Source organism: Alligator sinensis, unplaced genomic scaffold (assembly GCF_000455745.1).
Source record: "Alligator sinensis unplaced genomic scaffold, ASM45574v1 scaffold796_1, whole genome shotgun sequence".
NCBI lineage: Eukaryota > Metazoa > Chordata > Crocodylia > Alligatoridae > Alligator > Alligator sinensis.
This window is the reverse complement of record NW_005842141.1, coordinates 1,795,859-1,821,703: the sequence shown is the minus strand read 5'-3', so window position 1 is coordinate 1,821,703 and position 25,845 is coordinate 1,795,859. Positions and strand designations below refer to the sequence as shown.

General features: G+C 42.4%; 1 protein-coding gene across 6 annotated transcripts in view; it reads left to right on the top strand.

The window, feature by feature from the left end:
* The window catches only part of IKZF1 (IKAROS family zinc finger 1), a 70,143-nt gene that overhangs the window by 21,862 nt on the left and 22,436 nt on the right, over positions 1–25,845 (top strand). For 4 of the 6 annotated variants that reach the window (XM_006025335.3, XM_006025334.3, XM_025206115.1 and 1 more), the window contains exon 4: positions 22,676–22,936. The exons of the other annotated variants lie outside the window; for them this stretch is intronic. In XM_006025335.3, the coding sequence (XP_006025397.2) occupies positions 22,676–22,936 (261 nt within the window). The remainder of the gene's footprint in view (positions 1–22,675; positions 22,937–25,845) is intronic. 6 annotated transcript variants of the gene reach the window in all.

Here is a 25,845-nt window from a genome sequence, read left to right as displayed (position 1 = left end):
TCAGAAAGACAGAAAGCAAATAGTTCTGTTACTTGCGTACTTCCTGAGAACGCTGTGATCCACACATTCTGGGCTGTGGGTTCGGTTTTTCACATTCAGGCATAGGATGGGAGCTCATCAGATAGCTCTGTGTTGCTCTAGCAAGTACTACATTTGCATCAACAGAAGCAATTGCACAAAACATGCAGGGAAGCTTTGCTGCTGGTTGCCAGGATCCTGCAGCTCTGCAAGACACAGCACATTTGTTTGATAAAAGATGAAAAGGAAAAACAAACCTCTTAATGTTTTTTTCAGCTCAGTGTTTTCTTCAACAGTTGCGAGCCCTGTTTTGCGTTGCAGTCTGGATTGGGCTCCCAGGTGCCACTCTTATGCAAAAATAAATGGTAAGTTTCAGACAAGCTCAAGGGAACTGGATACCCAGATCCCAGTGAAATTCAGTGGCAAGTAGGTGCCTAGTCCCACAGGCTCCTGGTACAGTCCCAGCCTCAGACTACTGTTCTATCGTAGGAAAAAAAGTAATTAAAAATGTTATCATGTGTTTCCATGTTTTTGCCTCAGTGGTTTCCTGCTTAGCTGTATGTAGTTTACCAGTAAAATATATATTTTTCAGAGCCAGCCCTGAACAGTCACTCTGTCTCTCAGAATTGAGGTGGGATGTTTCTGCCTTGGGTAGAATCACTAGAAATGCCAAGATGTAAAAGAATGAGAAGTAGTTGGCTCCATGGTGCTGCTTTAGACGGAAGGTTTCTTCCCCCATTCACCTACCATGCTGCATGCTGGCATGAGAATCCTGTGTGTGATGAGCCCTGAATAGAGGCTGTGCTCAGCAGTGACCTTATATATCCCTTGAAGTGAGGGCAGATCAGCCCAGAATGCAGGTGCTTCTATGGTTGAGACTTTCCAGAGGAATGCACACATGTAGCCGTCAGACACAACAGCTATTTTTGATAGCAGTGTAGGAATTTAATTTTACTTGCAATGACTTAAAAGCCCTTTCTTTAGAATGAATGTAGAGAAATTACTCTAGGAAGGTACTGGTCACCATGAGAACAGTTCTTTTGGATTTATGGCTGCCAGTGAGAGTCCTGTCTGAATTAAATCACCAAAGTGCTGTCAGGTCTCTGATATAGATGTCTGGGTTGTTATACCCATCCATAAATTGGTGCTTAAGTGTTTGCAGGATCAGTGCTGTAGTATTTTGGATGAAGGAACAATCCTTCCATTATTACTCTTGTCTGTAATCTGTGTCACTGCAGGTAAAAATTTCACTGTGTGCAGTATAAAAGTTAAAACTGAAGGCACAAAAGCTGGAAACAGGCTTTTAAAAAAGTGCATTTTGGGTATGTGTCCTGTATTTTTCAAAAATTGATACATGATGTGTCTGGTTAGACCAACATTGAAATTTACCTTAAAATATACTGAGCAAGCAGTTTAAAAACCTCATTGTAGAGAATGGACAACCAAGAACTGAGAGGAAGCTTGAAAAAAAGACTTTGCCTGCTAGAGATGCTTTTGAAGATTACATAAAAGCTAGGAGAGAGGAGATGCCTTTGGTGATAATCTTAATGGAAAATTAATGCTTGGAAAGGGTGGGTATCTACATTTTGATCCCTCTTTCTATGCCTGGCTCAACTCCTTGCAATACAAACCTTGTTTTGGTTGTGCATAATTGTGTGTCCAATGTGCACATTAGCTGGGTAAAATGCCTCTTCCTGATCTTTTTAGCATCACATTGTTTATGCAAGACTGCAGGCTTGAACTGTTTTGAGGGAATAGAATTATACTTTTGAGCTTTGTTGGTACCCTTTATCTCAAATTGTCATCTTAATAATAATCTGTATTGCAGTCCCATCTCAGGGTCTCAAGATCAGTACCCCATTATATTAGCTACTGTATGTACAAAGCCTGCAAAAGATGCTCCCTACAGCAGAGACCTTCAAATCTAATTGACATTTTATAGGTGTCATTAATTAAGCACTTGAAAGCCCTGCCTATGGTGCTATTATTTTACAGATTGGGAACTGAGGCAGAGAGAAGCCTGAAGGACTGCAATAGCAGTACAGCCTAGGAATTGAATTCACGTGTTGCAATCTGATATTCTAACCATTAAACTATACTTTGAATGAGGCCTGTCCTGGCTTTCCTGTAGGAGTGAAAGAGCAAGCCTGTCTTTCCAGTAGCTGCAGGAGAGAAATCTCAAGCATCCATTCCAGTATGGAGCAGAACTGGTTTGGCCTGAGGCATGTGCTTGATTTAGATCTAAATTTCCCCAAGTAGGACTATCACTGACACATTAAGCAGCATCAGTAGTAGATTTTAATTCATTATTTGTGGGAACTAGGTAAATGTCAACCAGTCAATTAGGTCACATGAAAGTCTGGCAACCAAACTAAACATATCTGGTGAAGCTAGCATTTATCTTTTAAGTTTAAATTAGCTGAGCTAGTAGCAGTCAGGCTTTGTGCAGAGAAACTATTTTCTGTATTGTTCCAGCTTTTGAGGGTTGGGAGGAAGGGCAATTTACAGGTCCTGAGTCCAGGTCACCTTTGTGTTACCCTGCTGTTACATTTGTGCAGTTGTGGAGTTAAACTCGTAACACTGGCCTGGTGCAATGGTGATTATGCAGAGATTCATCTGAGCTGTGAAATCTGAATGTGAGTGCACATTGACTTTAGCTGGAGGGGCACAGGGTTCAAATCCACAGCTTGGTCCAGGCCTACCTTTGCTCATACGCAATTGAGAGCCATAGCTGGTGTGAAAGCCCGTTGCAGGATGAAAACACACAGGCAATTTCGTTTTGGAGTGAGAGTTCACACCTCATAACTGAACTTGAAACCTTTATGTCTCAGTATGAAAAACACTACAAAGCCTAGGAGGAGTTAATATGTACTTTAGTGTTTAGTCATTTCCTACAGCTAAGGTGCAGACTGAGCCTGTCACAAAGCGCTCTACACTTCTGCCACAGTGACTTCAATGCATGAAGACAGTGAAAACAGGTTTGGGAGAAAGACTGAACCATGCTCATTTTTTTTGAGGATGATTAAGTTTTGATACTAAGTCTCATCTTCAACAGAGGGCAACAAGGGAGCAGCTGGAGGAAGGAATTATGAGTCACAAAGTCCTATTTCCTTCTGTAATTCCCCACCTTTACTCCAAGGGAGAAGTAATCTCCCTATTGTCCTGAGGGATCATAAATAACATCTTTTCCTTGAAGGAGGACAGAATCAGGGCTCCACCCTCTCTGCCCTGCAGAGTGGGTGTGTTTTCTCAGAAAATAAAATGTGGTTTTCCACCCTCATGTGTGTGTCTGTGGGGCGAGTTGTAGCTGGCCCTGAAAGATGTGAGTGTTGGATTTTTCAGTGCCTAAAGCAATTTGGGAAAACAATTCCCAGTGCTACATCGGTACAGGTAACAGAATGGAATGATGGATATGGCTGAATGGTCAGAGATGGGCCTGGGCTATGACAGCTGATGTGACTCCACCTTAGCTTTAGCTAGAGGGGCACAGAGTTGGGTTTCTTTGAAGAGGAAGTGTTATCCCTGTTTTTTACAGACAGGGAAGTAAGGCACATGACATTAAATGATTTTCCCATGGTTGCACAGGAAGTCTGTGGCTAAGCTAGTAACTGAAACTAGATTCCCTGTGTCCAAGCCCAGTGTGTTCTTCTAAGTCATAAAGTTGGGTACAATATACAGCTCTCTGTAGGCATAAGCAGGACACTGGAGCCTAGGAGAGTGAAAGCCTTTGTTAAGGACTAAGTAGTGTAGTTAACGTGAAAGGAATTGGAGAAAGATCCTGACCAAGCACTTTCCACATCTGTTGTTAGTTCAATATTCTCCTTTTCCAAGTTGGCATGTGTGGAAATCCTTGTCTGAGTGGTCCCTTGATCATGTACTCCCTGGTGGCAGTGCATGGAGTCAGTGATACACTTTTCTTTACAATCAGAGTGCCAGCAGAGCCCACTGTTCAGGATTTTGTTTATAAGTTTCAGCCATGTTTAGGAACAGTCTAGTTATATTACCAAGCTGCTTCAGGACTCTCCTAGCGGGATGGCAATAACATTTCCACCTCTTTTGCTTGGTATCTTTTATCCAAAATCATAACAAGAAATGAAAGCCCGAGTTTTTCCTATTGTTTCCTACAGTGTAAATCAGGAGGAACCCCACTGGAATCGAAACTAATCCGGAACAGATAGCATATCAGATCCCCCTGCCTCAAGCTGAAAGAATGGATCAGCCACCCTTTACATTGTGTAAGTGAGGGTGAGCTGACCAAAATCTGCAGAACACATACATCCTTCTCATCCATTTACACACGTAGATACACAAAGAGCCAGCTTTACCTACCTTTAAGGTGGTACAGTTACATTTACTACCCCTAGAAGAAGAATACAGTGGATGAAGCACCTTAATCTAGAGCACAGATACTATGGCGTATAAGGCAACATATAGGTGCTGGAATTGTCAAGCAGATGAAACAGATCTGCTCCCCAGCTGAGCTCCCAGTCCAAAAGGATAAGCTGGCATAATACAGTATGGAAAAAATGTTGCTAGATACGCTGGTGGAATAAGATGAAAATTGATGCTCTTCCCTATGTAATTCAGAGTGGGCAGATTTCATCTCTCCCCCTGCCCTGTCCCACCCAGAACCAGAATACATTAGTCTTGTGCCTGGCATTATGTAGGGTGGACCGGACTGTACATTTTCCCAGCCTGCAGGCAGATTGTGGGATTGGTGCATGCCATTGTCTCTTGGCACTTCTTGTACAGCAGTTCTTAGCTAAAGCATCAAGTGTAGGTGCACTGCTCAAGCCAGTTCTAAACCATCTTTGCAGCTCCCCAACCCTGTTTTCACTATATATTGGCCCTCATGACCTGCCTTTGCAGAGAGGGTTGGTCACAGGGCTTTCCACAGGCAAGATGGCTTTCACCCAGTAAATGTGCCTCAGTATATTGTTCATACGCAACTGTCGTATCATGCAATGCCATGTTGTCTTAATTTATGTGTAGCTTGTCGCCACTAACTTCCAAAGAGTATCCAAGATACAGCTTGCAACAGAGCTGAGGTAAGTGTTGGAACATGAAGTGCAATATCCGTTAGAATACTGTCCTTGATGAAGAGTCAGGTGCTCAAGGTTCACTCAGTTTTTACTCAGGCAGACCCCTATTAAAGTTATGGAGAGTTGGAGAGAACAAAAACTGAGCTGAGCTGCTGGATCTGGGTCTAAAGGAGGTTTGCATTTTATTTTGCCCCTGGGCCTGCAGATGGAGAAGAGAGAACTCTTCACATGAATTTTAAAACCTTTGCTGGTGTAGTCAAGTTTCATTCTGATTGAGCGGGGAACAGAACTGTGCACTATTGTATTGGAAAGACTTCCTAAGTTGTCTGCTCTTTCATCTGGCTGTGGCACAGGTTTGCCCAAAAGGGCAACATCTTTCTGTGTCTTACCTCATTCCCTTGCCTTGACTGCTGACAGCAAGTGAGCTTGGTTTCCAGTCAAAACTTCTGAGCCCTAGAAACATTCCAGCTAAAGGAATGTTCATTTGAAGGCCAAACAGGACTGTTCATCTATAAGGCTGCTTTAGGGGCAGAAAAAGCCCAGCCCGATTTTGGGGGTTTTTTTTGTTTTTTTGGGGTTTTTTTGCTAAGCCACCAAATGTAATTCCTGGTTTGTGCTTCCCTTTCTGTCACTTCTCCATAATTCTTAGCATTTCGGTTGGGCTGCTGTCTCTCTGCTGCTTCCCCTTTTCCTGCATTCCTATATTTCATTATTTGCACTTCTTCCTCTTCAGGCGCTTTTACAACAGTGCGAGGAGGATGTGGAAACTCAGTTACAATATGACACACAAACAGCAATGTCACAATTGCTGGTATGCAGTTTCACCTCCTAGAGTGTGGAGAAGATGGGTGGGGCAGGGGTGGGGACAGAGAGAGGGAGAGAAACTTTTTAAGCCAAGGAGGCTTAATGCCTTAGGCTGAGGGCTTCCAGAACAGGCACCTATGGTGGTGGCTATCACCATGTGTGTGGATGGGAAGCACTGGATAGGACAGACCCTTAACTGGTGTATACTGTCGTCACTTCTTTGAAAGCAGTGGACCTTTGACAGTTCACACCAGGTGAAGGTCCATCCTTTAAACTAAAGAACCATTAGTCTAGACCAGTGGTTGTGAACCTTTTTGGACTCGAGACATGCCTCATTGCACTCGAGGCACCCCTCACTGACCTGGTGGCACCCTTTCATTATTTTTGTGAATTGAATGGCACCCAATTTAAAAAATGAATGCATGTATTATAGTGCTTACCTCCTTGCAGAGGGGCCTGGCAGGGAGAATGGGGGATTGTCCAAGCAGGGACAAGCCTGAGCCTATGCTTATCTGCTTAGTTTACCTGCTTGTCTCCAAACACCTCACTTGTCTCCTCACGCCTCACGGCACCCTTCAAAAGATCAGGCGGCACCGCAGGGTGCCGCTGAACCCTGGTTAAGAGTCACTGGTCAAGACATAAAGTAAATGCTAAATTAGCTACTGTAAGTACTTAGTGTATTCAGTCCTGGTTACTTTGCCAAACAGTTTTGAGGCCCCCCACACAGAGTACAGCTCTTGCCACTGCACTGTGATCAACAAATGCCAGACCTCAGCATGATCTGGGCCTCTGCCTGAAGTGATCCTCAGTCATAGGATCTGCAGCAGAATCTGCAGATTAAATTAAAACTATAAACGCAGGTCTTATGCTTTTGTATGTGAAGCCTTCTAGGTATAAGGGAGGCAGCAAGGTCTTCCCAGGATTGCAGGCTGTTCAGAAAAATTGCCTTGAGAGATGAAAGCTGCCCCCATCTGCTCCACAGTTGCTGTTTCAAGCATTTTTTTTTCTGGTGGAAGCCTGCTGCAGCCTTTCAGTGTGGTGGCCCAGATCCAGACCCAGTGTTGGAACTGCTCCAAACCTCTGGGCTAGGACTGATGGGAAGGAAGGGGACAGCTAAGGAGACATTCAAGTATGGGATGGGAGGAAATGGGTATATGTCCAGACTGCTGTTTGTGGAAGGAGTTAGAGGAACAGCAGATCAAGGTTTCCTGCTAAGCCGGACAAGGAGGAAGCTGTGACATACCTCTGGAATGGTTGCAGTTGAACTCAGGTTCTATGGGGTTCTTGGTGTGAGATTCTCAAATGCATTTCAATTTGATTTAGAATCCAATTTCCCAGTGAAAGCCAAGGGGATATAGGCTCCTAAGTCACCAAGGCACTTTTAAAAAAGTAGACCCTCACTACAAAGCAGCTTGTACTCTGGGCTTTCTAGCAAAAGATGTCCCAGGACCAGGTGGAGCAGCTGCAGATTTAGAAGCAATGTTGTACCAGCTTTGGATGAGATCTCTGTAACCTAAAGATGCCAGGAAATGCCAGCATTAGTAACTTTTCTCCTACCCATCATATTAGGAGAACCACTTAGCACGCATATCCTCCAGACTCAAACTGCCCTCTGTTCCTCCAAGGTGCTGCGAACTCCTGCTTCCTACCTGCCCAAATGTCCAGGTTGCCCCTGACAACTTCTATGCAGCTCCCCATTGTCAGCCCCAAAACAGCGATGTGTTGAAAATGATCATTAAATAGAATAGATTGTAATTAACATTGAACCCATAGCACAGGGGTGTGCTATGCTGATTGCATTACTTATATTCATGTTTAATTAATTCATCCATTAATGTGGAGTGAATTTTTAATCTCTTACAGCAAAATACAGGCTTAGCTTGCCATGTACTGCCTGCATCTTCTCCTGGGCAAATTCTGAGAAGCTAATGGGTGCATGGTACGGCTGTGATTTTCAGAGGAGGGGACAGAGATTTATTTTCTATTGCTTGAATTTTGGAGGTTGACTTTGAGACACTTTTTCATTTTTGGAATGTGGATGTGCCATGTTTTGTGTGGGTTAGGAAATCCCCTCCAGGTGTTTCAGGGTGGGCACTCATAACTGGAAGTAACCAAAGTTACTGGTTGGTATTTATGAGTACAGTGATGGTTAGCTGTGTTAGTCTGAAGTCAAGAGGAAGGCAGGGAAGGGTGGCACCTTTTAGAGACTAACTGCTTCAGAGAGGCGCAAGCTCTCATAAACATCAACCTGCTTTGACAGATGCTAGCATCTTTGTTACGTCTGTTACCTATCAAAGCGTATGCCGTCTGAACTAGATAGCCCTAAGATGCCACTTTGACCTACCTTCTGCCTAGTTGCTTTTTAACATCTTTTACTTTTGGGTAGGTGAACAACAACACCCCCACCCCCCACCCCCCCGCGCAGATGAATAGGCTTCTCCAAAGGGTTAGAAACTGAAGCCAGACAAATTTGTTGTAAAAATAAGGTACAAGCTTTTAGCAGTTTTAAACTGTTATAGCAACTTACCCATGGTTGTTGTGTATTTTCTCATAATCAGTGTCTTTAAACCAAGACTGAATGACTATCTAAGAGATACATATAGCTCAGCCAAAAACTCTTGTCTTGATTCAGGAAGTTCTGTGTGAAATTTTCTGCCCTGTTTTATGCAGGTCAGACTAGATCTGATGAAGACCACGGAATCAAAGGGCTCTTCCCTGGGTACATCACAGGCATTTGGGGGGATGGAAACTAGCACCCTAAATTCAGATTGTGATCCATTGTTCATAGAAACTATCCACATGTGGAAACCCAGGGCATGTGTAGATGAAACGGGGGCCCTAAATTGAAGCAGTCGGTTTTTAAAAACAGCGCTTCAATTTAGGGTCCCTTAAACCCCCATGTCATGCACACACCCAATTTTATGACAGGGAGAGGAGGGCAAGCTGGCAGTGGACAGAGCGGTCCCTGGGCTGTCCATGGGGGAGGCGTTGGGGGGGGGGGGGGTTGTTGGTACTTCCCTCCATGGCAGTGGTGCGCTCCTCCCCTCACCCAGGCAGCACCCACCCATAGGCACCCAGCTTGCAGCCACAGAGGGAAGCACCATGCTCCAGTGCAGCTCAGGCAAGTAGGCAGGCTCCAGTGGGGGAAAAAGAAGATCTTGAGAGGAGCTTGCCTTCCTGGGCTGCTGCCAGGCTGTCTGCACCGGCTTTCTGCAGAGCCCCTGAGCTGCATGGAGCTCAGTGCTTTGCTCTGCAGCTGTAGGGCTTTAAACTAAAACTCCTCAGAACAGTTCTAGCTTTGTGCACCCCAAATCATTTAAGGTGCATTATGCCGCTGAATTTCCTACAGTGGCTGGAATTACTGTGCAAGACAGTGCCGACGTGTGCAAACACCAACACCACGAAAGCCATGCAAAAGCATTTAACCCGCTTTAAAGTGTCATGCACACATGCCCCTCGTTTTGTCTACGCACGGCCCCAGTTTCTATTCAAATGGACATGAGCCTGTCCATTGACTTCATTGAGAGTGGGATTGAGGTCTTAGCTCAAAAGCAAGGATGAGTGTGTTTGTCTCCTTCACTTCTTTTATTCTGCATCTCAAAATCACTGTACTTCCTGGACTAGTTCAGTAAGACTGTCAGTCTTAGCTCTAGGGAAGTCAGGCATGCCTGTGGCATTGCACATCACAGCTCGGGTACATTTACAGTGCACAGCTTGGAAGCTTGCACTAGGGATCAGGGCAGTTCCACTTATTTCAGTGGAATTATCTTTGATTGACAGGGGAAGGCAGAAAGTGGCTTACTCTGTCTGGCCAAACCAGTGTTATTTGTCTCCCACTTGCCAGAAACACTAGTGGCTGGATCTCATTGCAGTTGCACTATGTTACACAAGATGAGAATGTGGTCCTAAATCCAGGTATAGAAACTGAAAGATTTGATTCTGAACTTGTTTGTCGTGTATGAATCAGGTACTGATGCCAGAGGGGTCACATTAGCTGTGAAACCAGAAATGGGCTTGAAAAGCTCTGTTTAGAAGTTGTTTCACATTTCAAGTTCATTACATTGGCCAAAGTAGGGGTGTGCACTCATGAGGACTGTCATGCCCCCCTGCATAAGAGCTCTGTTCTTTAAGCACCAACTTCTTCAAAGTGATGTGCTACATGTGCTGCAATAAGTGATTTCTCAGAGCATGAGAACCTTTCATTGCAATCCTGCTCTTTGAGTCACTAGTGAATCTATTAAGCAGATTTGAGGTCAGATTCAGGATTTTCATATGGCTTGGAGTAGAGAGAAGAAAATTTAGTGTTAAGGCAGTACCATACCAATAAATCACCAAGAAATGCCACCTTGCCATTGCTTCTTAACATGCCTCATTAAAACGCCACCAAATTCTACATGTATATGTCTGATTTTAGCCTCATTTTAGGGCAAACTAAGAACAGGCCTCAGTCTCAGGGGCAGCGGTTCTCAACTTTTTTAGATACATGGCACCCGTCATTAAACTGTAGGCACCCCTCCTATAACTTTTGTGAATTGAACAACACTCCATTTAAAAAACTAACTTATTTATTACAGTGCTTACCTCCTTGCAGTGGGGGGTGGGGGAGCAGCCAGGCAGGGATAAATCTGAGGCTGTGCTTATGTCCTCACCCCTCACAGCACCATTCAAAGCACCTTACAACACCCCAGCGTGTCCCAGGGCCCTGGTTGATAAACAGTGTTCCAAGGTATTTTATATCCATTACAGCCCATATTACAACAGCGCATGTCATATAAAATGTTTACTATCTTACACAAACTGTTTCTTTTTTGAACATTTCCTGCATTTCCAAAATCTTTCCCTCTGAATTTTGTTTTCTGAAATTGAGAGGGGATGGCATTTGCAGTGGGTCAGGCAACCTCTGCTATGTGAGTTGTCTGATACTTTTTGTGAATTCTACGTCTTTTGTAGCATTGTGTTTCAAGGGATCCCTGACTAGGGAAGCCTATGATATGAAGCATTTTTTCCATGAGTGACTGGTGCCTCCTGAATTTGGGGGGGGAACCTGCAGAAGCTGCCAACAGCGGTGGCCCTGTCAGGGGGGCACCAGCCCTGCTGACAGCATCAGTGTTGGCTGTCAGGGGGGGCATGTGCACCCCCATGCAACCCCTACCAGTCGCCTATGCATTTTTTACAGCTGTTGAATGCAGCATAACAGAGAAAACTGTTACAGGGACATTTCTTCCCAAAGTCCTCGCAATGGTTGAGGTCTAAGTAAAGAGAGAAGGGTTTTATTGTTTTTTTCCTGGGAAAGGCAAAGAAGTCCCATACATTAAAAACAGGACTGGGAATGTGAGAAAAAAAGGTGGCTTCAAAACCTTGGGATAAATGTGTGCTGCAGTAAGACTAGTTTAGACATACCCTAAGCAAGACTTCAAATCTGTAAATGCTTCGCGTTCTTCAGTCCCTGTTTAGAATATTCTATTACTTGACATCTTGCTTGACTGGTTGCATGGTCACAATACACGATGTAGGATCCCAGTGGCAACATATTGGCTGTGATACCTGTAGAGGAAGGAATTATTTTGCGAAGAGACTTGCTGAAGGGCTCACTTTATTCTTGAGATTCAAACAATGGATCTGGGAATTTAACAAAACCATTTCTGCCCCATCCCAAAGATCTACATTACGGTTTCTCTTCATCAGTGCAGTTGAGTGTAAGGTATTTGTTAATAATCATCAAAAATGCTGGGACTAGCTCCAGAATCCAAGAAGAAAAAATATTTTAAAAGTCAGGTAAATACCGCTAACAAGGAAACAGAACAAGTCTGATATGTCGGATATGTAACTTACCTCAAACTTCTTTCCCAACTGAAGAATCAATCCTGGGAGAAAGGAAAATAAAAATTATCACTTCCACAAGTTGAATGAACTTCCACTATGAATCTATGAATCTAAGTTGAGGGCTGCAACAGTATGAAAAGCCAAGTTCTCAGTTCAGTGATCTGACTATAAAAACCTCAGATTCCCAAGATTCTTTGCAAGTTTGTGTGAGCACAAAATGTCTCATGTCTTGCCTTGTGAGTAGGCCAGGTGTTGGAAATGTCACAAAACCTAGCTTCTGAAGTGCTGAGGTGGCAAGATCCTTGTCTACGTCAGCCTTTTCTCTCAAGACCAGAACAGATGGACAACACAGAGGAATGATGCAACTTGTATGGGCACGCCCACAAACCTGGATGCAGTTGGTAGACCTAATTTTAGACTTGGCAAACTTTAAGAAAGCCAGGGAATCATCGACAATCTTTTAACGTGAACAGTGAATTATGGCTAAAGAATGTCTGGACATTGTGCTGGTATTTTGCCTACCTTGAAGAAAAAGGAAGAGGCTACCTAATAGTGAGGTGATATCACTTTAAACATGCATGTTACTATTTAAACAGGTCACCTGGATTTAAAGGCCAGACACTCCAGTGGTATAAATCTATGCTATTTTACTGAAGTCATTAAAGACACGTCAATGGTCATCATGTCTTAGTATTCAAAATGTTTACGTCCTTTTCCACAGTAGTTGATATAGTGCCTTCAATAATTAGTATAGCTCTTTTTACCTAATGCATATTAGTCTTATAAATTCTTCACATATGAAGCATACAGAGTGGGCTACCTGACTCTGTATGGAGCTGAATTTTCTCCACAAACTACCATGCCTTTTTATTCCTGAATCCCACCATGTAGCCTTATTCTGCTGGATGGATTTCTGGATGTCTCTAGTATCAATACTTGTCCAGGGTGTCTCCATCATTCTCTATTCTCATAACTCAACAATGAGCTTTTCCAAGTAGTCACAACACTTTGTTTAGAAACAAACCTGGAAGGGTTGTCTTTGGGACCCACTGTTAATTTCCTACCTCAAAAAACACCACTCCTCTTCTCAAAACACTGGCATTCTATACAGATCCAGCAGTTCTTTTACTGCAGGGCTAAGGCTGTCTTTGGTATTGTTGAAGTGATGTAGCCATGATAGTCCAGGAACTATGCAAGAGGCAAGGATTTTTGTGGGTGCAGTCATTTATTGGATCAACTGCATGGTTGGGATACAGTTAGACAAGTTTTTGAGTACCACAGCACCCTTCCTCAGGTCTTCTTAAGGCTATCTTCATGACTCAAGATCTTGTAAATAGAACTTTCTCTCTGCCACTATGCACAGCACTGTGAAACAGGAGAGTAGAGGGCAGCCACAGCAAGGCTGGATTTTTGTTATTGTAGCTGAGCATAGATTAACACTGATAAGCTTCACCAAAGTGAGCTTTGAAGAAGGAACAGAGATAGTGGATGCCTTAACAGTGTTAGATTGTGATATGTCTGAAGTTCTGCTTCTTTTGGAAAACTGTTCGTGTGTGTACAGACAGTAAGAGCCATGAAGTTCCAAGTGCAGCTTCACAGATGTCAAAACTGACATGCATGCATACATGCAGGTACAGCCCTATCAGCTTTGAGTGTTTTTAAATCTGACAATGATTTTATCTTACTCATATGCAGTTTGCCTTGGGTTTTTGTTTACATTGTTTCCAAAAGCCTTTTAGCCACTTCCGTATCCTGTAATGTTCATGCAAAATAAAGTCTGCTGGAAACCGGCAAGGAGCAATTAACTCGTAAAGCAGTGAAATTCAGCCAGGGGTTTCAGAGATCTGAAAGCCTTTACTGCCTGATTGGGATAACAGCTTATTAAAGAAAAGGCTGCAGCAGATTCCTCAACCTCCCCTTGTGGCCCAGCCAAAAAAGATGGTAGTGTGCACGTAGAGGAAGCATGGGTTACATGTAGAAGTGGAACTGGAGACACCAGTATAATGTGTCTTTGACTGATAAAGCTGTTCTCCCTCCTTCCGAACATATTTTTAATGGTGCTAGTCAGCTAGTTCATGGAGAGGAGCCAAAGAACCAGCTGGATTCAAATGCCCTTCTTGTTCTGGGGTTGTTCTTATCCAAAATCCAATAAGCTAATGAGATGTGAGACCCATCAGCTAGACCAGGCTTGCTAAATTGATTATAAGGCCCCTTGATAAATACAGATCCCCTGGGGCTTAGCTTTCAGCATGGGAACAGATTTTAAGGAGATGGCTCCCAGTCTTACAACCCTCTACCCCTTACACATGCACACATATATGTGCGCACACACGTTATGTATTGCCAGATCACTGGCATCAGTGGGAGCCAACCTTTCAGGAGCTACAGATTATGCCAGCATCCTCCCTGCATACCACTCAAATCCCTTTCTTTTACCAATCTGCTGCTCTGCTTTCTGCTCCCCACCCTATTTTCCACTGTTCTGCCTGTCCCTTCCCCAGTCTGCTGCATGCCATACTCACAAGGTGCCTATGCCACAGGTTGTCCACCCTGGCCTATATAACAGAAAACAACTCTTCTCTCCTTGATGTGGTAGGGACTTTATGGGTAACTAATTAAAGTTCCGTGAGGAGTAGGGACCCCTTTTTCTGGACATACAGAGGAGTTTTTCAAATGTCCATTCACTTCCACTCTCTACGCTAGTGCAGAATGTCTGCATAATTTTCATACATAAGTACAGTTGCATCTGCTTAGCTGTGTCACTGACTGAAAACCTGCACAGACAAGGCCTCAGTAAAAATATTCTGTTGACTTGCAGGTCAGTTACAATACCACAAGGACATGCTAATTTGTTTGCATGGTACAATCAACAAACAGCCGAGTGCTTTGTTTATTGGAGACTGTAAAAGCACGAGCTGTTTCATTGACACGTTTCTTCTGGGAACTGTAGTTCAGGTTTTGTGTTTTCTGTGGAAGGAAACAGCAGCCTCAGATTACCAGATGGGTGCAGCTCATCATGCTGGTTGCCCCATGGGAGATAGCTTATCTGAAGGAGCCTGTGTTTCTGGAATGAAATATATTTGATTGAAAGCCAGAACTGGGGTGCAGAAAAAAATTGAATCCTCAAGTGGATTGACTGGGACTTTTGGAGGAGAGGGATGGGTGGAATTTACTTCAGAAAGATTGCTCAGGGATTATTATTATCCCACATGCTTAGTTTACTGCCGTCCCTCCCATCCATCAAGACATTCATGGAGTTCCTCTTTTCCTCCTCCTCCTCTTTCTGCTTATTTCTCCCCTTTTCCTTTAAAATCCAGCAGAGAATTTATGCCCCTTTACTTTTCATCCAGAGTTACTTCTTTGATGTCCCTGGCTTTGAGTAGCAGTGCAATACTCATGAGCAAACATGGTAAAGGAATGTCTGACTCTTGTAAGTTTCTCCACTAGTTTTGAGCCCAAGTTTTAAATATCTGGCTAGGTCATCCCACAGTTCATCCATACACTGCATTTTGGTTCTTTTTATCTGATGTAGTTCTTGAAGACAGGGCTATATTAGAACATATTCCAGTTGGGGTACAGCCAGTTAACTGTCTGTTGCTTGTATGGTTATAGTGTTCTTTAAGTTAAAATGTGGCAGTATTTTAAAGCTATGATTAAAGGATCAATTAATGGCAGCAAAAGATGTCTGACTTCCCTTAGAATATCAAATGAACTGTTGAAACACAAGTCACATGCACACAAATTAATGCAAACCCATGAAGGGGCCTCTTTTTTGTTACTGAATTTTGGGTATCAGAGGTGTTTCATCCAAAAGTGAAGCAAAAGATGTGATTCTCAAAAAAGGTTACACCCCAGACTTTTCAAAGTGTTTACTTGCTACAGGGTGCAAACCCAAACATACTGGAATGAATAACAGTTCTGAAACTTGTGAGGTGCCTTAGTCTCATTGAAATCACCAGGAACAAGGTACCTAACCTGCCAGAGTGTTTTTGGAAAGATCCTGCATCTTTAAGAGCTTAAATGCCTTTGACAACCAGGCTCTAGGGGCCTGATAAAGATTGGTTCTGTAGGCTTCTCGGTAAGACCTGGGGCAAATTTAGATTGGGGAGGAGAGTGGGGCAGGATCCAGAAAGGGAATCTGTGTTGGGAGGTGTCTAATCTTTGCATGAGACCTCTGAAAAGTATTGTCTGCTAGCTATACTTTGAGCATGCCAAACTCACCCCAAAAGCCATGAATACAGCTCCAAAACAGTGGTCATGATGATGCCTTCATATGCCATCTACCCAAGAGCCTAGTGATCACAGCAGTCATTCAGAAACTGTGGGAAGGGAGGCAGCCGGTTATGAGCCTCCCACCCAAACCCACATCCCCCACTTCCCAGGCAAGTGCTCTAACCACCAGACATTAGAGTTTAGAGTGCACCCTTTGTCAAAGGATAAAGCAAATTGCTACCCCTCATCCCATTGAAATACCAAATACCCTTTTCAAGGAACCAGAGTTAAGTTGGTCTCCCTAATTCTTGCTATACCAGCACAACATTTTCCATTTGGAACCTTAGTCTGGATTTCACTCCCCAAACTCTTCTGGGAGAAACAAAAACTGTAAACAGTACTCCTCACAGCACATGTCCAAAGAGCTACAAATCTGATCCCCTTCCATTAGCTAACCCCCTCTGCCATCCCTTCAGAGCTTCTGTGCTGAAGTTACCCATATTGTCCCCATGTACTGAGCAGCAGGCCAGGCTTCCAATCTGGGCAGTATTTCCTGAATACTGCAGCAACTTCATGGTGCTTTAAAAATAAAAGTCTAATAGAAGTAATTATGGAAACACTCAAAGTTCAGTCTATTTTGCTGTCCTTATATTTCTATTTTCCAAGGTGCTTCAGATCATGCAATTGACAACGTAGTGAGAAGATGTAGTGGGGTGGGAAGATACAGGATCTGGCAGATGGTCAGGTGCAGCTTTTAACACCTGGGGAACCATAGGAGGCACCGGGGCATTGTGAAAGAAACACATTAGTGGATGCTTCTAATAATACTGTCACTGTTCTCTTTTATAATGTACAAGTTCTTCTTTCCCTTTGCTTCCCTCCTAGTTCTCTTCCAGTGTATGTCATAGCAGTCTTGGAAGGGTGGGTATCTCAGTCACGTTGCTGAAATGTGCACATTCATCATGGTAAAAGCAGCCTCTGATTTAAGCTCCCATGTGTGTGTATAGAACCTGATTCACAAGCATGTGACCTGGTTTCACGTTGAGGTAGTTCAGTTAGTTGCAGTGGAGTTACGCCGGTTTGAAAATAAAGTAACAGTAGTGAATCTGGCCCTCAGTTAATAGGAGCTTAAAAGGTCATTGCTAAGCAAATTTGAGTAAATTAATTAAAGACTAATGTCTTGACTGTGTTAGAAGAGCTAGGTCTTCATAATAAGTGTTTGCATGTGTGTGTGTGATAGTGGGTGTGTGTGTTATATAGGTTGTCTACATAGAGATAATATTGGGCAATTGTCCTTTTTATTCCCGAAAACCCATAAAATACCAGATATCTATTGTTGCCTCAGTAAATCTGAAATAGTCACATCAGCTGAACACTGGAAATAGATTAATTTTACCACTACAGCACTAAAAATTTACCAGTACAGCAGGGATGGAGAGTATACAGGTCTCATCTTACTGCAGAAATTGGAATAAGTATCAACCGGCATGCCTACATGTGCACTTTACTGCGTATTAGACTAACGAGCAGTAAAACATCAGCATCTACACATGCGCCACAATTAGTGCACAGTAGATTAAGTTACTCTGGTGTATGATAGTCCCGTCAGACACAGGTACTATCCTATGCGGCAGTAAATTACTGCGCTTAAACGTGCATGTAGATGGTGACATCAGAATTAGGTTACTGTAGCTCAACTTGAGGCAGAGTATATTTGGTCAGATCAATTGTACATGTAGATGCATCCAGTATTGCATATTATTCCCAAGTACATATGCTTATTCTGACTAAAAATCTCCAGGCAAAGTTTTAATATCTTTAATAGGTATTACTTATGCCATGCTATTAGTAAATCAAGTGTAATTTTTTAAAATCTGCTAGTTTAAGTCAATGTTTTTTTCTTTCTCTCTCACCCCCTTTTCTACTCATGCTGTTCCACTCTCTCGACACATCTAGTTTCCTCTTGTGGATGTGCAGGCCGGGAGCGCCCCGAGCCCTTTTTCGCGCTGCACGCGGGCTGTGGCCAGCAGCCCGGGCACGCGGGGGCGGAGAGGGAAGGCCTTCGCTCTGGAATTAGGCACGGACGCGTAGCGGTAGTTTTAAAGATTGTTTACTTACACCGAGATGGCAATGGTGTAGGCTGGAAAACTTGATTAAGTTGCAGTTACAGACAGACACAACACAGACGGTCTCGTGGAGGCTGCTAGGCTCCACGGTGCAGAGCTCCGGATGCTCTGGGTGAACAGGCCACCAATGTAGAAATCGTAAATACGTCTTATATTAGTCGCGCTCGAAGGCGGGAAGAGGTGGGCGGTGGATCAGGCCGCCACGCTCCTCTGGATCTCACACAGGGTTTCTATTACCCTGCCGTGTACCCAGAGTCCCCACGAGATGGATGTGGAGTCCTCTTCGGCTTGGGCGGAAACTGCTCAAGCCTCTTATACGGCTAACAGGCCAATCGCTAGCCGCCACGTGTGAATAATTTAACACTAGCCAATCACGGGGAACGAATTTGCATACCGGTGGCGGGAACTCTTTTGCACCGTGCATTCCTCTTGCAACTCGAGCAATGCACCCTGCAAAAGAAGCTGCAGAAAAGGCGGGAAACTGGTCCCTGCACCGGGGTTTCCTCTTGCTACAGGAAACTCCCGTGCAATGCTCTGCAACTTAGCGTGGATAATTCTGATGCCGAAGCACACACACACAATCATGCCTTTTGGGTCATGACAGTGGACACTGATACTCTTTACCTGTATCTCAGTAATCAAAATGCAGTTCTACTTTGAAGGGTAAATTGGTCAAAGTATGCTCAGTTTACCCAAAGGTAAATGTTTTGCTAACAACCAGATCAGTAAAATCATCCTGAGGTCTTAGAGTCAAAGTGGGTTTTTTCCTTCTCTCATGTCACAAAAGTTTTGAAAGTTAAACAAGTCCCTCAGTGATGCTAGTGTGTTATCATGTAATAAATGCCATTGCATGGATGTGGCTTATTAGATGCTAAATCTTATCCACAGTGGAGGTTTTAACTACTCATGCAGCTAAGCTAATGAACCTGAATCACTGCAAAAGCCTTAGTATAGGTACTTTGCACCATTACTTTCAGTAGTACAACTTATTCCAAGTGGCACTATTGGACCATGGATTTACACTAGTGTAGACTGTCTGCATGATTTTCATACGTAAGTACAGCTTAGCTGTGTCACTGACTGAAAGCCTGCACAGACAAGGCCTCAGTCAAAATATTCTGTTGATGGTACACACACAATTGAATCCAGCTCCCTTTCTGTCTACTCCTCAAGGCTGGCAGAGGTGGGGGGAAAACAACAACTCAGTTTTTGGCATTGATCGTCAGTAGAAGCGACTGAATACTTACAAAGAGCAGTTCTGTGAAATGGAAGGGTGGCATGTTGACAAAAGCCAGTCTTCTACTGCATGGTAGGGCCTAAGGGAATTAGATTCTTAACTCTGCCTGACTTTAATCTGAACTCTCGCTTTGGCGTTTTCAGTCAAAGCTTCTTTTGATTTCATTGGGAGTTTTGCCTCAAATTTACAGGATGCAGATTAAAAAATGTTGGGGGTTTACCAAACATGGTAGAATTTATGCAACTCTTGAGAAAAGCAGCTTTTCCAGTAAAAATTGTACACATACTTCTAAGGATCTTCTAAGGATCTTCTAAGGACCTTCTAAGGATCCTTCTTTTGTTCTTGTTTTGTTCTGTTTAATTTCTTTGCTATACCTGTGGTTATAGTTCTGTCAGTCTTTTTGGAAGCAATGTTTTTTATAGCAAGAATGCCCTCTTCTTTGACTTTACTGCTAGAAATACCACGACCCAGCATCCTCTTTGCCTTCTTTATTGCAGCTGCATATGGGGCTGGAGGCTATAGGGACTTTCACGCAATAATACCTAAATCTTTTTCCCGTAAGTATACAGTTCACTGTCTGTTCACTGCAGAGCATGTCCATCCTTAAATTTTTTTTGTCACTTACTTATCAGTAATTCATCCTTGTCTGTCTGTATTACATAAGGACTTAGCTGTTTAATAGAGTCTGTTTTTCACATACTTTTTTCTGTTTGTTTGGTAGCCATGAATGATTTAAAAGTTTCTGTTGGCAAATTTCCTTATAGACTATGGTTTGTAACTCTTGAATAGGTGTCATTTGTTTAAACAAAAGCAGTTATTTTTTTACAAGGAAGAAAAAGCCTGGTGCCTGGTTGAAAACAATCATGGAACAGACAGTACGTTATTATTGGTTATGAGGTGAACAATATTGATATCTGTAGCAGAATTGACCAAGTGCACATTGCAAATGAGTGCTTCCTGACTGCCACTGAATTCAGAAGAAACTAGTAATCACTTCTGATTTGCCAGTCACATAAGTTTATGCAAATATTTGTTTCATAAGACAGGTGACTGTTAGGTTTTCCTAGACCTCTGAGTTGCTCTCCAGAGTAGAAGTTTGAAAACAAATGCTGATATTCATAACTCCCCTATTTTGAGATTAGTTTACATATCTAGAAAAAATACAATAGTTAAAAAATGCATACAAAAATGCTAGAATGAGAATATGGATTTACAAAAGACTTTCAACAAACCGGCCCTATAATCTAACTTTATCATCCTCAGTGCCTGTATCCCAGGTAGTATATTATTTGGGCCAGATATTGTCAAGGAAATTGTTCAATGCCATTGAAACCAGTTGACTTCAGTGAGGTTGCTGAGGACAACAAAATTCAGTGTGTTGCAAACTGATTTCTTGTGTAGATGTACTTGATGACCTACGTTTGGGGCAAATACTGCCCTCTTTCTGTATTTCATTATCATTTCTGTCTCCTGAAATTATTTAAAAGAAAAAATGAAATTATGACTTTTTACATGAAATCATTCTTCTATAAAGATCTTGACTCTGGATTAGGAGACACTGGGTATGTCTACACAAGACACTAACTGCACAGTAGCCTAATAATACTTTGCAGTAGTGTGTCAGAGTACAAACAGTGCTAATACACTACTGGGCAGTATTATTAGGCTACTGAACAGTAGCATCACTAAAAAGGCATGTGCCAATGCTACTGCACAGTAACACTGGTCACTGCGCATTAATTTAGTATTTGCTTATACAAGTACTAAATGTAATGTGCAGTAACTACGGCACATTAATAAACATGTAGATGTGCCTTGTGGGTATGTTCAGACATTACACATAAATCAACCTAACTCGGTTTAGGTCTAAATGACGAACTAATCATAGATTTGGGGAGTTTAGATTGGGCAAAAAATGGCCTGCCCATTCTAACATAGCTCACCTAAGGAGGCACAGTATGTAGACTGGGCTAACCCATATCCAATCTAACCAAATGTATGTACATGTTTGGAGTGCATCCCCAGGGCTTGAAAAGCCAACCACTTGCCCCAGCCTCTGGGCTGTACTTTTCCTACCCACCCTGACCAGGCTATTTTTAACCAACTGGCCCCCACATCCTCAGACAGACTGCTTGGCCTGTCTGCCCTCCCGTCCCCACCCACAGATGCACCTTCTAGCCCCACCCTTATCTTGCTTGCCCCTCCCCCAACCCTGACTTAAATTGCATTCCCAGTGCACAAGTGGGGGGCCGACCTATGATCACACAGTTTAAAGCAAGGTGCATGAACATGTGCACATGCCTGCTAATTATGTGTTCAAAAAGTTGTTTTTTTTCCATATTTCCTTGTAAAGGATTGATGTATGAAATTGTAATGGAATAAAACTCTTCCAAGGACTGTTTCACATGTTTTATGTGTTCACATAAGATACCACCTCAGCAGGTTTCACAGGCAGGATTTATACCTGTAGCTTAGTCATTTGTAGAAAAAATAATAATAATTCAAAACGTCTTTTTTTTTACCCGTTTTTCTGGCATAAATATATGGTTTCACATAAATTAAAAAAAGAAAAAAAACAAAAGCTGTTTTGGATGTAATTCTGTTAAGGGATTATAATGCAAGTGTTTCTCACATACTCAGGTTGCAGGGTGATGAAATTACTATGTCGTAAGCATAGGATCACTCATTTCTGGCCCTTGTAGCAACTATATTGAATCCTGTAGAAATCCCACTCCTTCATCCTGACATGTCAACTTTTCACCATTTACCGGTGGTTCCAGAAACAGGCTTCTGTTACCAAGTCAGGCTGTACCCGGAACTTGATTCCTACTCCTGTACTTCAGCCTCCAGTCCTGATGGCCTTAGCTTGCTTCTTCACCAGAGTCCTAGTTCTCTTGCTTAACACTTCTCAGCCATCTCCTTCCATAGTGACAAAAATTATCATCTTTCTTCCTCACAACAAGGGATGTCTTGGTAAGGCTATCATGGCAGAGTGGAAATATTGTTTAAAATGGTATCCATTCCCTTTCATGGGTACTGGTTTCCATTCTTCAATGCCTGACAAATCCAAAAGATATGGATTCAGTATAATGTCATTCTGGGTATTATCTGCTTTGACAATCCAGATGTTACAATGGCATAAATCTGAAAGGGGTCTTGAATGGATGTTTTAAATGCATTCAGGTGCCTAACACCCCATCATGTCTTGTCTTACCGGTGTACCCACAGCCCACAGTTCCATATGCCATCACTCTTACTGTGTTGCCCATGTAAGCATTGCCATACCTGCAGCTTCTTTTGTTTAGGTATATTGTACATTTTGTTTAGAAGTTAACTCCTTTGATTTGATTGTTTTTTGCCACTGTGTTTGTTTTGTAACAAAACTGAGGGGCCTCCTGTATTGTTTTTTTCAGCCAGTAATATTAAAATAGAGACTCAGAGTGATGAAGAGAATGGGCGTGCCTGTGAATTGAATGGGGAAGAATGTGCGGAGGATTTACGAATGCTTGATGCCTCTGGAGAGAAAATGAATGGCTCACACAATGGCCCAGGCAGCAAAGCTATGTCAGGAGTTGGAGGCATTCGACTTCCTAACGGAAAGCTAAAATGTGATATCTGTGGGATAATTTGCATCGGTCCCAATGTGCTCATGGTTCACAAACGAAGCCACACTGGTAAGGCCTGGCACAGTTTTTCCTTTAGCAGCCAAGAAATGGCCACATGTATAGGAAATGATTTATTTTCTCTGTCATGTGCATGTTCCCATCTATACAGCAATGCAACATCCTTAGACGTGTGAAACTGTGCTGTTGAATCATTCTAGTTTGAACTGGAGTGAAAAGCAAGATTCTTTTTAAAATTGATCAGATCCATCCTATAAAGCTAAAAACTGAAAAGGAGCCCATGGATTAAATAAGAATTCATCTTATAACCAATATGAGACATATATAAAAGTGCTACTTGCTCCTTTATGCCACTAACAGTGGTAAATAGTCCTAATTATAGATGTGGATTCCAAGGGCAATGCTTAAACTAGCTTAAGTTGCTGGAATTTTTTTAAAATTTTGACAAAAAATAGACAACAGTCTTTTAAATATGTTTGCAAAAAAATTCCACCATTTGTTTTACCAGCTCTAAATTTATCACATTTCTGATATTTTCAACAGTGCAACAGTTTCATATCATAGACACAAATAAAGTGTATTAAAAACAAGACTATTAAAAAGACATTCAGATCATAAAGTCAGAAAGAAAACAGAGTGGATTCTATAGGAAATACTTTCTAAAATAAAAGCTAGGAAGAATTGTCATCCACAAAAGCAACTATGTAGAAGTTTCATAGGGATTGCAAAGAGGCATGTTGAAGATGGTATGTTCTACAAATGGTAATTTTTCATTATAACATCATTGAAGTTCTTCTGCCAGGGTTATGTAGTTCTCAACAGCCTCAAAGGGTGTTAAGAAGTAAAGATTCTGACACTAAGCAACTAGCTGGTTATGATCCTTCATTTGACTTAAGGTGGTTGCACCTTGAACTCAGTGGGGCTCAGTCAGGTGCAGGATCAGAACCTACTGTTATAGATGAGGGAAGAATTCAGCTCTAGAGACTCCTATCACCATTAGAATGATAATTGCTGCTGCTTAACAAAACAGGGATGTTAAAATTGTGTATAAATACATGGAGGGAAAGGAATTATTTATGGTAAGAATGATGTAACCAAAATATTAATGCCTGAGTTTAATAAGTATGACTAGAGATACTAAGTAACTAATGGAACAGTTTGCCAAGGACTGTATTGAAGTAACTTCCCGAGAGACATTCAGGGGCAGGCTAAATGAAATGCTTATGGGTTTAATGCAGGAGATAGTGAAGCCATTAATTGGGGAGAAGGCTGGAAACGGTACAGAAGAGCCTTTCCAAATTGAGCTTCTATCATTTCAAAGGCACTTGACCAAGATAAAGGGAGGGTCACCATCCTGCAGCTTAATCCTGATTAGCAGCAATCCAAAGTGATCTTGTTGATGGTTAAAAGTAGTGCAATGCTTGCCTTTTCAAATACTTCAGTGAAATAGAGTATTGCAAACACTTCAGTGAAATTAAACACAACATACTCTCCCGTCAGGGCACAGCAGATGTTACCTATCTTTCATTGGAAAAGCAACGAATATTCTTGGAAGCATGAGGCTGCACTGTACTTCATAGATATAGAAAAGCATTTTTTTTTCTGTTTAATTAAGTGTTTAAGTGTGATTCTTTAAGAGTTGATAAAATATCCATCAGGAAAATGACCTGCATATTGAGGTCTTTCAACAGGCAATTTGGCCCAATATATTATGATATAAAGACAGCAATGTAGTATTAATTGAAACAGTGTTGCTACTGATTGTGGCATTTGGAAACAGAAGGACAGTCTGTTACTTAACAAGCAGTTATTTTTATTAAGGTATGGTCTGAAAGTAGAATTGGGTTTTGCTTGGGAATTTTTTTCTTTCAGTTATTTCTTTGGTCATTTTAAAACTTCTGTTTGTAAGATAAAGCTAATTGAATTATAAAGTTAATTTATTTGGTTAAAAGCTTATCCAGTGAAAGTGTGCATGCGTGCGTGTGTGCGTGTGTGCGTGTGTGCGTGTGGTGGAGATACAGTTCAAAACCAGAAAGCTAAAAGTCCATGGAAAAACAGGTTCTCAGTTGTGTGAAATTCCCTCTGTGCTGAAGGAGGCCTAGTCACATAGAAATCCCACTTAACCCTTCCAAATAGAGCATCAGTGAGATTTACACAGGCCTTGTACAGTCCCACTGTAATGTTCTGGGGTGATTGCAGCAGAATGGCAGGCAAGTGTCTAATCACTTACTAGTGTGGAGGGGTCAAACTGTGTATGGATGTGATATACGGGGAAGATTGATGGGGGCCCCTTTTTCTCCCTTAGTGTTCTTATGTCACTAACAAAGACATTTTGGCTCCTAGTTGAGCATGAGTGGACATGGGGGGAGCTGCTTATGGCCAGGATGAGTAACCCAAGCGAGGGCCTGGTTTGGCTAAGATGAGGGTGTGAACATGACTCTCCTTGACCCCAATTATACCAGACAGTGCTTGGAGACTTGTGGTGCATAGCTGCATGTTATTTCTTTCTAACAGACTACCTGTAATTACTAGTACTAGCACCCTTGAAAACAAGACTGCTTTTACTCTACCACAGACTGCCATGTTATGCCTTGACATGTCATTTACATGGTTGAAAAGTGCACATATAATATGATCAAACTAGGTCAGCCACTTTGTGCTCACCTTCGCAGAGGTGTTAGTGAATCCAGAGCGTGGAAGGGAAACAGACCATTATGTGCCAGCCCCCCGCAAACTCCCAGCTGAGTGTCACTCCTCAGCACACCCCCCTGCTGGGGGGTGGGAGGGGGAGCCAAACCAGACAACATAAAGTATATGACATATGAGGCAATGTGGAAAATACTATACAAGTTTTCACCCAGGTGAAGCCACCATTTTTATTTTTAATGAAAGAATGTTCTGAGAATGAATTCTTTTAATCCTCCTTTGGGAGATAACACTATGGTTTTCTGTAGAGCCTG